Source organism: Bos taurus, chromosome 2 (genome assembly GCF_002263795.3).
Source record: "Bos taurus isolate L1 Dominette 01449 registration number 42190680 breed Hereford chromosome 2, ARS-UCD2.0, whole genome shotgun sequence".
Classification (NCBI taxonomy): domain Eukaryota; kingdom Metazoa; phylum Chordata; class Mammalia; order Artiodactyla; family Bovidae; genus Bos; species Bos taurus.
Window position 1 is genome coordinate 119,684,508 of NC_037329.1, and position 12,906 is coordinate 119,697,413.

Here is a 12,906-nt window from a genome sequence, read left to right on the forward strand (position 1 = left end):
CCCCTCCACAGATGAGAGCAGTTGTTCTCTGCAGATGGGAAAGGAATGGGTTCCAGATATGAGGTCACCTTGTAAAATATACAACACTGTAAATAAGGGTTTCATAGGCAGAGAAACAGTCCATCTGTGCAGGCCCTGATGGGTAAGGTAAAAAGCTAGTCAAGGAAAGATACTTGAATGCTGTGGCCTTCAAATCTTAATGCTACATCTTAATTAGATGTAAGTGTTTGTTAACTTTTGTATGCAGGCTTAAGTATATCGTGACATCCTTTGTCTTTTCCCCATCTAAAGAAAATTTTATTGAAAGACAGATATTTTTTAATAGAGTAGAATAATTATTTTATTTTCAGTGCGTTCATTGTTTTGTCATGTGTGGTGAAGAGAAGTCCACAGTGACCAAAGAAATCTCTTTCCTGTGTTTGAACTGACCGGCAACAACAGATGGTCATGTCCATGTAGTTTTGAAATTTTTTTTTGGAAAATGAGTTTTCGTGTTGAAGAACATATGTCCTTTTTCTCTCCATAGGTACAGTATTGGGAAGTTATTATGTGAGGTATTGGGGAAAATGAGAGTCTGGGATAGAGCAGCCTGGAAGGAGTTCCGGTTTTGGGTGATGACCAAAGTGACATGGGTATAAAGATGGTAAAATTGGTTTGTTTCATATTCCTAGGTGGTTCTTTGGCAAAAGATGGTTCAGGCTGAGCCCCCAGAGCTGCCTGAGGCATGAAGTCAAGTTTCTCCTAGGCTAAAATGTTGGTGTAAAGTTGTTATTAGACCCTGAAAGAAATCCTTGTCCAGGAAGACAGGACAGGATGTCCTGTCTCTAGGACATTCACCATTTATTAAGAGGGAAAATCAGCTAGAGAACATTTAGATGTGAGTTAAAGAGAAGAATCAGTTCAGTTCAGTTCACTTGCTCATTCGTGTCTGATTGAGACCCCATGAATCGCAGCACGCCAGGCCTCCTGGTCCATCACCAACTCCCGGAGTTCACTCAGACTCACGTCCATCGAGTCAGTGATGCCATGCAGCCATCTCATCCTCTGTCGTCCCCTTCTCCTCCTGCCCCCAATCCCTCCCAGCATCAGAGTCTTTTCCGATGAGTCAGCTCTTTGCATGAGGTGGCCAAAGTACTGGAGTTTCAGCTTTAGCATCATTCCTTCCAAAGAAATCCCAGGGCTGATCTCTTTCAGAATGGACTGGTTGGATCTCCTTGCAGTCCAAGGGACTCTTCAAGAGTCTTCTCCAACACCGCAGTTCAAAAACATCAATTCTTCAGCGCTTAGCCTTCTTCACAGTCCAACTCTCACACCCATACATGACCACAGGAAAAACCATAGCCTTGACTAGATGGACCTTTAGTTGGCAAAGTAATGTCTCTGCTTTTGAATATGCTATCTAGGTTGGTCATAACTTTTCTTCCAAGGAGTAAGCGTCTTTAAATTTCATGGCTGCACTCACCATCTGCAGTGATTAGTGGGTTATAGTGGACTGCCCAGTCATTTAGAAGGAACAGATGATATGCATGACATTAATACTGGTGTGGTGGGAGAACTTCAACTCTGCAGACATGAATTAATAAGCTTTAACAAGTGTTTCTTGACCACCTGCTAAGTGCCAAGCATATACCAGTGAGCAAAATAGGCAATTCACTGGGGGAGACAGGCAAAAACAACTGAAGAAATAAAGAGAAAATTACAGTCTGTGTTGTGTGCTTATTAGAAAGCAAGAATAATGAGAGAGAATAACTATGGGGTGCTACTCTACATAGGGAGGTTAGGCCTCTTTGAGGAAGTGACTTGAGTTGAGATCTGAAGGGTGAGATTGAACCAGACATTTGGAGAACTAGGAAAAGAACATTATAGGCAGTGATATAAGTTAGTAGAAGAATGGCAAGTGGTGATTGTGAAAACTGATAAACATCTTTTACTATTGTGATTATGTAACTATTACTCACTTAATACCATTGTATCATGATTGGTCAACAGAAAAAATAATAGAACTCTGTATCACAGAAACTGCCATTTAATGGAAAAACCTGTAATCATTTTTAAAAATCCAGATGCATATCAGAATTATCTTGGAAGTTTTTGAAAAATACAAATGTGCAGGTATTGCTTTGTTTTCACTAGAGCTCCAGATATGTTTCTATGAGCAGCCATGTTAAAAACAGCTGGACTATATGATGATCTTTTACTTTTATCAGTTTGTTTCACTTTTTCTATTTCATATTCAGTGCTCCTATTTCATTTAGTTTACGTTTTCCAATTTCTCTGTCTCTTCATTTTTTTTTTTTGATCTTCTTTCTCAAGACTTTATCAGGTTTAATACAAAAGCTTTTGTATAGCATGTACATATAAATAATATGTATACTATATATATTTTAGAAAACTTAATCAGTTTTTGCCTAACAAAAAATTATGACATTTCTATTCTGTTTGTTTGACTTAGTATGAATAGAATGCTAGATTTCTAATTAAAACAAAAAGATATGCAATGAGCAATAAAGGTTTACTGTATAGCATAGGGAATGATAGTCAATATCTTGTAATAACCTATAAAGGAAAATAATTTCAAAAATAATATATGTGCAGATGTATAACTGAATCACCTTGCTGTGTACTTGAAACATTGTAAGTCAACTATACACCAGTAAAATATATACATTAAATTAAAAAAATGAACCTATACAAGGGAACAGATTAGAAAGTAGAAACAAACCTAATCTTGAGCTGTCATTTTATCCTCACTTGAAGCCACATAATCTTGGATTTTATAAACACATAAATCAATAAATGCCTTTATTCTTTTTTTTTTTTTTAAAGTATGGCAAGTGGAAAAAGGCCTAGTATTTTTGAGGACTTAGAAGAAGGCCTGTTGAATATACTGAGCAAAGGGGATTATGTTGGGAATGAATGGGAGAGTTAGGTGGCTGCCAGTCCATGTAGGTTCTCTAGGCTGTGTTGGAGGGTTGGATTTTGTTTAAAGAACTGATGGGGAGTCATGGAAGAGTAATAAGCAGGGGAAGGACATGGTCTATTTTATGCTTTTAAAACAACTCTCTGGCAATTGTGAGATGAATAGAGTAGAAGCTGGGAGATCACGTAAAAGGCTATCACTCTACACCAAGCAAGAAAATATGGCGATGTGAACATGGGTGGTGGCAGTGAAGTTGGAGAGAAGTGGGTGGACGTGGAGCTAGTGCTGGCATGACCTGCTGATGGGTGAATTGTGGAGGGTGAGGCAAAGGAGTCATAATGGATGACTCCGCAGTGTTTGAGTTGAGCCGCTGGATGGATGATGATGCCATTCACCAAAATAGGGTAGACTGAGGGTTGGAATGTGGTACTGGTTTTTTGGGAGAAGGGGACAGATGGCACAAACGAGTGAAGAGGGGTCTGGTGGTGGCTGTGGCAAATGGAAGAGGAAGTCTGCAGTAGTTAAGACCAAGGACTCTAGAACCAGACTGCTTGGGCTTGAATGTGGTGTGCAAGCGGGCACCTCTCAGTTCAGTTCAGTCACTCAGTCATGTCCCACTCTTTGCGACTCCATGAATTGCAGCACGCCAGGCTTCCCTGTTCTTCACCAGCTCCCAGAGCTTGCTCAAACTCATGTCCATCGAGTCGGTGATGCCATCCGACCATCTCATCCTCTGTCTCCTTCTCCTCCTGCCTTCCATCTTTTCCAGCATCAGGGTCTTTTCCAATGAGTCAGTTCTTAATATCAGGTGGCCAAAGTATTGGAGCTTCAGCATCAGTCCTTCCAATGTATATTCAGAGTTGATTTCCATTAGGATTGACTGGTTTGATCTTGCTGTCCAAGGGGCTCTCAAGAGTCTTCTCCAACACGACAGTTCAAAAGCATCAATTCTTCAGTGCTCACCTATCTTTATGGCCCAACTCTCACATCCATACAGGACTACAGGAAAAAACCATAGCTTTGACTAGATGGACCTTTGTTGGCAAAGTAATGTCTCTGCTTTTGAATATGCTGTCTAGGTTGGTCATAGCTTTTCTTCCAAGGAGTAAACACCTTTTAATTTCATGGCTGCACTCACCATCTGCAGTGATTTTGGAGCCCGCCCCCCCGCCCCCCAAAAATAAAGTCTCTCACTGTTTCAGTCGTTTCCCCATCTATTTGCCATGAAGTGATGGGACCGGATGCCAGGATCTTAGTTTTCTGAGGCACGTCTCAGTGCCCCCATTTTCTCATTTTATAAAAAGAGGGTAATGGTACCTACCTCATAGGGTTGTTTTGAGGGTTAAATTAGTTGTTAGACATAAAGCCCTTAAAACAGTGTGACATGTAATAAGCCAGTATAAGTGTTATTTGCGATTGTTTTCATTGCTGTAAGAGAAGCATCTGTTATTCTACTCAGGTGGTTGCTGCCATGTGGCTGATTTTTCATGAAAATCTGGAAATACATATTTATGTGTGAAATTCCTCAGTTTTAAGCATTTTCAAACATCCTGTAAGCCAAATAAAACATGTTTGTTATTGCCAAGTTAGACTCATTAGCCCAGCTATATGGTATTTTTCTACAGTAATGTTCAGCTCCTTGGGTGTAGGCATGGAGACTCAGGCAGGTAGTTGGAGTCAACTGAGAGTGATGTTTCATTAGCTGACTATAAGAGGAGAAGGACCCTTGGCTCAGGGTTTGCAGGGGTGATAGATAATGACAAGCCATGGCAACTCGGTAGCTGAGGAAGGAAATAAACATAGTGAGGGGAAGAGAGTGAGCTAAGAGGCAGAGCATTAGTAAATCAGGGATCTGACCAGAAGATCTGAAGATGACAGCACCAAGGTGCTGGAGCAGGAGCCAATGGATGAACTGCTAAGGATTCTGGGGATCTTGAGAGAGACTGGGCAAAAAAAGGATACTTTTAAAGTTGCAGTGGGGAAGCAAGGGGGGAAAGTTTTTCTCCTCTGGTCCTTGAGCTGTATGGGATAGGAGAGAAAAGCGGCTCCTTCTGAGAGGACTTGAAGGGAAGTGTTTCCGTGGTTTCCATGGAGGCCAGGAGGCACCAGAGCCTTCAGCAAAGAGATGGAGGATGTAGGAGCCACACATCCCAGGCCTAGGAGAGGGTTTGGGGGGAAATGAGGGGTGAGGGTTTGGGGCAAATTAGGCAATGGTCATAAAAAGGTGGAAATGGAAGTTCTAGACTTACGTAGGCAGTGAGTAAGACAAGGCGTCTGCTAGACGTCTCTTTCAGTTACAAGGCCATTTCTTGACATGCTTTGCTGACAGCGTCTTCTGTCAGGCTGTGGGGATGACTGAGGTCCTCTCTGGACTCTGCTAGAGATTCTTGTTTCTTAGTGTGGTCACTCACAGGGCGCTGTGTTCCTGAGGTGCAGTTCGTAAAGTCTGCTCCAGTCGAATTGCAAATGCTTTTCTCGAAACAGGCTTCTGTCCCTCCTTGTACACTTTTATGTATCAGGAAGTTTAGGATAGACAATCAAGAATAGAATCTTGGGACTTCCCTGGTGGTCCAGTGACTAGGACTTCGAGGTCCCAATGCAGAGGGGCCTGCGTTCGATCCCTGGTTGGGAAACTGGATCCCACATGCCACAACTAAAGATCCTGCGTGGCGCAACTAAGACCCAGCACAACCAAATAAACAAATGCTTTAAACAAAGAATAGAATCTTTTAGGTCCTTATAATATTTGTTCTTTTAAATAGAGCTGAGGTATTTTATAATAACTGTGAATGGAGTATATAACCTTTAAAAATTGTAAATCAGTACCTTGTACACCTGCAACTTATACAATGTTGCACATCAACTATATCTCAATTAAAAAAAAATCACACACACACAAAATCAGGCCAAGATACAGACCTGAGCAAACCTGTTTCTTTCCCCTGAACCCAGTCATGGCATCTCTGAGTGCTCTATACGTAAAGGAACTTTCAAAGCAGAAGGTATTCTTAGCTCTATGCTTCTTCATGTACTATTTACTGGAAAAAAAAAAAAAAGAAACTTGGGTCAGAAAATGAATTTTAAAAAATCAACAAGTTTACTTTTATTTATTTGGAGTGTTTATTTCCCCTCACTAAACAGTAAGCTCTGAGGGTAGAGACCCTCTTTCCATTGTGTCCTCATCACCTAGCAAAGTGCCTGGCATGCTAGCTGTCAGTAAATAAGGAAATATTTGTTGAGTGAGTGGATGAATATATAGGATAAATATAATAAGCTTTTTCCTCCCTCCCCCAACAAGAAACAGCTGTCCTAAAAGTGAAGTTGTAATGACATTTTTAAGAAGGGACAGGCCTCTGGGGGCTTTCCCTGCCTCACTTCCCAGTCCCTCTCTCTCTTACCCTGATACAACATGGTGGTAGAAAAGTGTTTGTCCTGTTAATCACTCTTTTTAAAAATACATATATTAAAAAATTTTTTTCATTTATTTACTTTTGGCCGCAGTGGATCTTTGTTGCTGTGTGCAGGCTTTCTCTAGTTGTTGTGCGTGGACTTTGCGTGGTGGTGGCTTCTCTTGCTGCAGAGCACAGACTCTAGAGCGCTCAGTCTTGAGTAGTTGCAGCACAGGCTCAGTGGTTGCAGCTCTTGGGCTCTAGAGCACTGGCTCAGTACTTGTGGCACACGGGCTTAGTTGGCCCTGGCATGTGGGATCCTCCTGAACCAGGGATTGAACCCATGTTCCCTGCCTTGGCAGGAGGGATTCTTAACCACTGGGCCATCAGAGAAGTCCCCTCCTAATCAGTCTTGCCTATATTTCTCTTCTGACTTATCTTCAAATTTTGCTCCTCCATCAAGGACCAAATCGGACACCATCTCTGGAGCCTTGCTTAGTATCCCCAACTAAAAGTAAGCTGTCCCCTCACTTGCAGCTTTCTTCATGTTTTACTCTATAAATAAGGACTGAGCTTGGTTCTCATTCTCTCTTCCACATTGTTTGTCTGAGGATCTTGCATGTAATCAGAATTCAATAAATAATTATTGAATTAAGGGCTGAATGAGGGTTTGTAGTAGTCTATGTGGGATTTAATAGTAGTATAAACTGTTACATGGAAATTTGTAATTTAAACATGGTGTACCAGTGAAAGAAATAATTACTTTCTGCTTTATTTTATGCCCTCACCTATTTTTTAATTGTGTATCTTTGAGTCTTTCAATATTTTAGGGGAGAAATGTTATTTAAAACACTTTCTCAAGACTCCCTTTGAGCCTAACTCTTAGGAAAATAACTGCCTCCATCATGTGTTCCAGTGGCCTTCCAGTGCAGCTGTAAGTGGGGAGGGTTACAGCTTCCTGCAAGGGCCTAAAATACTGAACTGCTATTGAAGACAGCCCCCACCTGCACCTCTGAGCATAAACAGAAGCAGACCCTGATTTGGTGCTGGAATAACATGAAGTTGAAGGCAGACTGGGTGGCCTGGCTGTTGGAGCCAGGATTCCCATTTACATTAAGAGCTGGTTCTGGACCAATTTGAATTATTGACTCATTCAGCTCTGCAGAGGGGCCCAGAGTAAAAAATATACATCCAGTATCTTGAGACTCACTATTCAACTTGGAAGTCAACCTGTATCACTTTGAAAATTGTCACAGAAACAAGCAGTTGTGGGAAGGTCCTGTAGAATTAAAAAAAGGGCGTTGTATAGTGATGCCTAATCCCCAGGTAACCTTGTTCTTTACACTTGAAGACTAGCATATAGGGGCACAGAAAACCCCAGTAGCTGCCACTTTCCCATTCCACGCCAAGCTCTGTTGCTTCTCACCTCTGCCCGTTCACTGCAAGGTGCCAGTGTGAGCTCTCAGTGTTTGATGGAACTCTGTAGTATAGACATCAATGTGAATCATTTTATGCATTCAATGAATAGTTCTCATACATCTAACTTGTTTCCTAGATCGAACTGTTTAATTAATTTTAACTTTTTTATTGAATAATAACGTATGTATGGAAAAATCCTAAGCGTGTAACTAGTTAAATTTTCACAGATTTTATTTTATTTTTTTATTTTAAAGGGTGTTTTGAGAATTAATCCAAAGAAGTTTCATGAAGCCTTCATTCCTTCCCCGGTAAGTTCAATAACTTTATAATAAACCTAATGTCACGTTTAATTTTTTAGATGTGCTATGAAACTGAAATCATATATTCTAACTAAAAAAAGAGTAGTGAAACAGAATTGAAGATGGGCAAGGATTTGTTTCAAATTTAAATAAACAGCATTTGCCTTGGGTTAACAGCCCCTTCTGCCAGTCTTAAAAATCACACTTCAAATGAAAGGGATGGCATTTGTTACTGGCTGCAAGGCTCAGCTGAACCCTCACAGACAGCCACCACTTCTTAAAGGATTTATGGGTGTTTCCACTGGTTTAAGTTTAATCTTTCTTAAACAAACATGCTATCTACTTTCAATCTACTGCATGAGCTAATCTTCAGATATGTCCAAAAATAATGTGTGATGCTTTTTTTTTTTTTGGTTAGAGTTTCTCACTTCACTTTTCCACAGGTGATAGGACTTGGTACAAGGCTCTTTACTGATAAGTCTTTATATGTTTTCTTAATTCATGACTCATTTGAACCTGCTGTCTCTGATTAAAGGAAGTTCACTCTGACATCTAATTAGCAGCAGGTCTCTGGGTAAGGCTTGATTGTGCAAAGCTGGGAGAGCAGTATTCTTAAATTCTTGACTTATCTTTTCCAGGATGCCATAAATAGTATAGCCATAGATGTAGGTTTTTCACAGTGGAAGAGATTATAGGAAGAAACTTTGGCTTCTACTTGAAGAAATGGAATACATATATTTCGGTTACTGCATTTCATTTTGAGAAATGACACATTTAACGAGCATACAAGTTCAGTGGTATACTCCATAGGTATTATTATTGTTGTCGTTTTCAGTAACCAAAGACCTATTCCAAAGCTCAGTTTAGTCCTTTTTTCCCTTGCCCGTGTCCAGAAGCTAAGGATTCATGTTTGTACCTGAAGTTTAGGTCTTACCACTGGGTTAGATAAGCAGTATCCCATGTGACCTTGTGCTCTCGTAGTCATCTTCTATTCCCGTGACAGAACATGGTATGTATGTACTGACCGTGGTACTTAGATGAGAGAATTGAGTGTCAGCTTTGAGGTAGTAGCTTAGCTGTGGGAGCTGTTCCATCATGCAGTGGAAGCAGAGTTACATGGGTGTTAGATTTCAGAGTTTGCTCATAAGGTAAATTCATAGTCAAGATTGATAAAAATTACCCATGAAAACCTCTTAGGAATATGCAGTGTTGGAGATGGATTAACCATTTTTCAGAAATCTAGCATAACCAGCATTTTCTCTGCATTTGAAAGAAGGATTGTTTCTTCATTGGCACACCAGTTGGAGGAGCTCAATTGTATGAGGGGCCCCAGTGTGTGAAAAACATGGATTTTTAAGCATGAGAATCACACCTGTGCAGTAAGGAGTTGGCCCTGAGACGTACCTGGTTTCAAATCACCCATCTCCCTGCATACTGACGTTTGCTCTCTTTGATTTGAACGATAAGTGAAACTACATACAGCATTTTGAAAACTTCACTGCCTGCTTTCTCTCTCTCCTGAGTACACAGTATTGAATTTCTGTAAGTTAGTCCCCTGTGAGGCCGGTTCCTGATGAATGTATGGCCTAGGACCAAAGTACAAGTGGAGGCATGAATACCTTATATTAAATATGTAAAAGTAATACACCAGACAAACAAACTGTTAAGTGAAATATGTTCCTTCTTAAATATACCTCCATGTACTTGAACTTGGGTTCAAACGTAGAGTTCTCAGACTACTTGGAGCTCCATGCTGAAAGGTGGCTGCATGGAGAGGGTCCACCTTCTGGCCTGCCCCTCTTCCCTTCCCAGTCCTGGCTCCGTGTTGCCTTTTTGCTGCTTCCTGCCTCCTCCCCCCATTCAGTGACAGCCCTTGCCCTCTAGGTGGGCATCTCACCCCACATGTCCAAGATCTCCCCATACCCCTTAGAGATACCCACCCGTTAGCCGCCTGAGGTGTGTGTTTGGGAAGACAGACCTGGGGAAGATGCTCATATATGCCCTGGAAGTGGGCTTGGGGCTGATTACGATTCATCTGGCCTTGAAAACTCCTTACCTGATGAGGAGGGATGTGGTCAGAAGAGGGCCAGGGCAGGGGTTCTCTGAAGTGCGGGCCTACTTAGGGTCCCTTAAGTTAAATTCATGTGATTTAAATTTGCAAGTGACCTGCTGCCCCTGTTTAATCTGGCTTGTTAAAGAGAGTTAAGAAGCAAAATTCATTGATGTTTCAAGAGCTCAAGTTGTTCTACTTGAAATTGTGTTCCTGGCATGTCCTACTTAGAATTTTTTATAAAGTTGTGATATTAAGACTGGCTTATTTCTATACCTCTTTTATTCTCTTATCTGGCTATTGATGGAGTAATAAAATTGTCTCAGAGGGAGGGAAAAAGTGCTAAATGACTCACCTCTAAGTAATTAAGAACCTAGCATAGGGAGCTTAGCTTGGTGCTCTGTGATGACCTGGGGTGGGGGGTGGGGTTGGGAAAGAGTGGCCCACGAGGGAGGGGATATATGTATACCTATGGCTGATTCACTTTGTTGTATAGCAGAAACTAACACAACATTGTAAAGCAGTTATACTTTAAAAGAAAAAAAAAAAGCCCAGTTGTAACTGATTGTAGATAGTCTGGTTTTGGACACTGGAACAATCCTGCATTCCAGTTTTGTGGGTTTTCTGGTCAGTTTCAGGTTTTAGAAGCATTATAGAAGGCAGTTGAAGGAGGAGATAATAGAGGCAGTGAATTACATGCCTCTGTAAATCCCATCACTGGTCTAGCTTTCTGAGTGTACGTAGCTCATGTCCATGTCAACTGTGAACTTGTATGAACTGGAAACATGCTCCTAGCCTCCTAGATAGGCTAGGAGGTGGGCTATGAGATCAGGGCCTGAATATTACCTGCCCTCTGCTTTACCAGGGAGAATAGAGATAGGAATTGATAGGAGATGTGGTTTCTGCTCTGACAATAAGAAACAGAAAGTTTGCTTAATTGTAAAATGAAGGGGTAGACTAAATATTGTCTAATGTTCCTCATAACTTTAAAATTCTGAAACTTTTTGAGAAACAAAATTAGACTAGATTTGATGAAATTTACTCTTGTTGACTCTGAAAACAGCTGAGAACTTACACAATGTCATTTTCTGTGTTAAAATTGCTACATATGTCAACAGGAACAGTGAATTGATCATCAGGTATAAAAAAAGTACTTTGTTTTGGGAGAATATGTTTTAGGTTTATTATAATTTCTACTGATAGAAAGTTGATATTCATTTTCTTATGACAAACTCAAGATACAGAAGTCATGTCTATGTGTACCTGCTGGTGTCCTGTTGTTCTCAGTGAAAGTAAGATATAGAATTAGAATAAAATCATGTGTCTTTTTCCAAAAGACCAAGATAAACTGATGTTATTGAGATGCTTTTTTATCCTCTTTGGGGATAAGATAAAGAGAAGAAATAGACTGGATGTCAAAACCTGGCTTTTTAGGTTTCAAAGTTTCAGCTCAGAACTATATTGCAAAAAGTTCTGTGCAGCTTTTTTGTGCATCTTATCACCAAGAGGCACTCTTTGTGTATCTGTAGAATTTATGTTTGGCCCAAAGGAAACTGTTCTATCGATGGAGGATGTTCTGATCATTATGGCATACTTGGGTTGCTTCCCAACTCCAGCCTCCTAAATACTTAGTTAGAATACCCCCAGATCCCTTTGTATTTCCAACAAATTGATCATTAACCACTTCCTCCCTGCCCAGTCTTTCTGATGGGTAGAGCAAGTCTTATGGCATTCAAATAAAGGACTGAACTCTTCGGCTTTAAAAGGTAGTTAGAAGAGGTTGACTCAAACTTTAAATTTTGAGCTGCCTGTGAGTATCTTTAAAATAAGAGATTCTGTAATAGATGCAAACTTCTGAATGAATCAAGTATGAGCTGAGTTGTAATGCAGTCTACTCATAGATCTGGATTGTTTGAGATTCAGCTGAGCTCTTCAAATTGCCGTAGGTAAAATAGGTAAGCAACAAGGATTTACTATATAGCACAGGGAATTATTAGAGAAGGAAATGGCAACTCACTCTAGTATTCTTGCCTAGAGAATTCCATGGACAGAGGAGCCTGGCAGGCTACAGTCCATGGGGTTGCAAAGAGTTAGACACAACTGAGTGACTAACATTACACTACACTACAGGGAATTATTATATAATCAATATCTTATAATAACCTCTAATGGAATATAATCTAAAAAAATTACTCAGTCACTATGCTGGATACCTGAAGCTAACACTACAACTCTAAGTAAGTAAGTAAGTAAGTAAGTGAAGTCTCTCAGTTGTGTCCAACTCTTTGCGACCCTGTGTACTGTAGCCTTCCATGCTTCTCCGTCCCTGGGATTCTCCAGGCAAGAATACTGGAGTGAGTTACCATTTCCTTCTCCAGGGGATCTTCCCGACCCAGGGATCAAACCTGGGTCTCCCGCATTGGGGGCAGACGCTTTAACCTCTGAGCCACCAGGGAAGATACCAACACTACAACTGTACTTCAGTTAAAAAACAAACCACGATTTGCTTTCTCTGCTGCTTTCTTCGGGGGCGGGGGTGGGGGGAGGGCAGGGAATATGCCGGCTTCCTTGTAGAGAGCCCAAATCCTGGAGCTGGTTGTTGTCCCTGCCTGTGGTTGGTTTACTTAGGGTTTTATATGTTGATTTTCTTCTATCTTTCAAACTGTCTGCTTTTTACCTTTCCCTTTGCTTAAAAAAATTCAGTATAGAAGGGGTACCATCATGCTTTATTTTATTCAAAACAAAAAAGGACAACTTACTCCTTTCGTATTTTGGTTATGAAAGCATGCAATCCTAGTTTTTTGCTTTATGTATTTTTGTTTTTGACCT

General features: G+C 40.7%; 1 protein-coding gene across 8 annotated transcripts in view; it reads left to right on the plus strand.

The window, feature by feature from the left end:
* Positions 1-12,906, plus strand: part of DIS3L2 (DIS3 like 3'-5' exoribonuclease 2) — a 361,295-nt gene that overhangs the window by 54,048 nt on the left and 294,341 nt on the right. For all 8 annotated transcript variants that reach the window (XR_009490563.1, XR_003038041.2, XM_025001739.2 and 5 more), the window contains exon 4: positions 7,983-8,036. Coding sequence is in view for 6 of the 8 variants with exons in the window: in XM_025001739.2 (XP_024857507.1) it covers positions 7,983-8,036 (54 nt within the window). In the remaining 2 variants the exon portion in view is untranslated. The remainder of the gene's footprint in view (positions 1-7,982; positions 8,037-12,906) is intronic.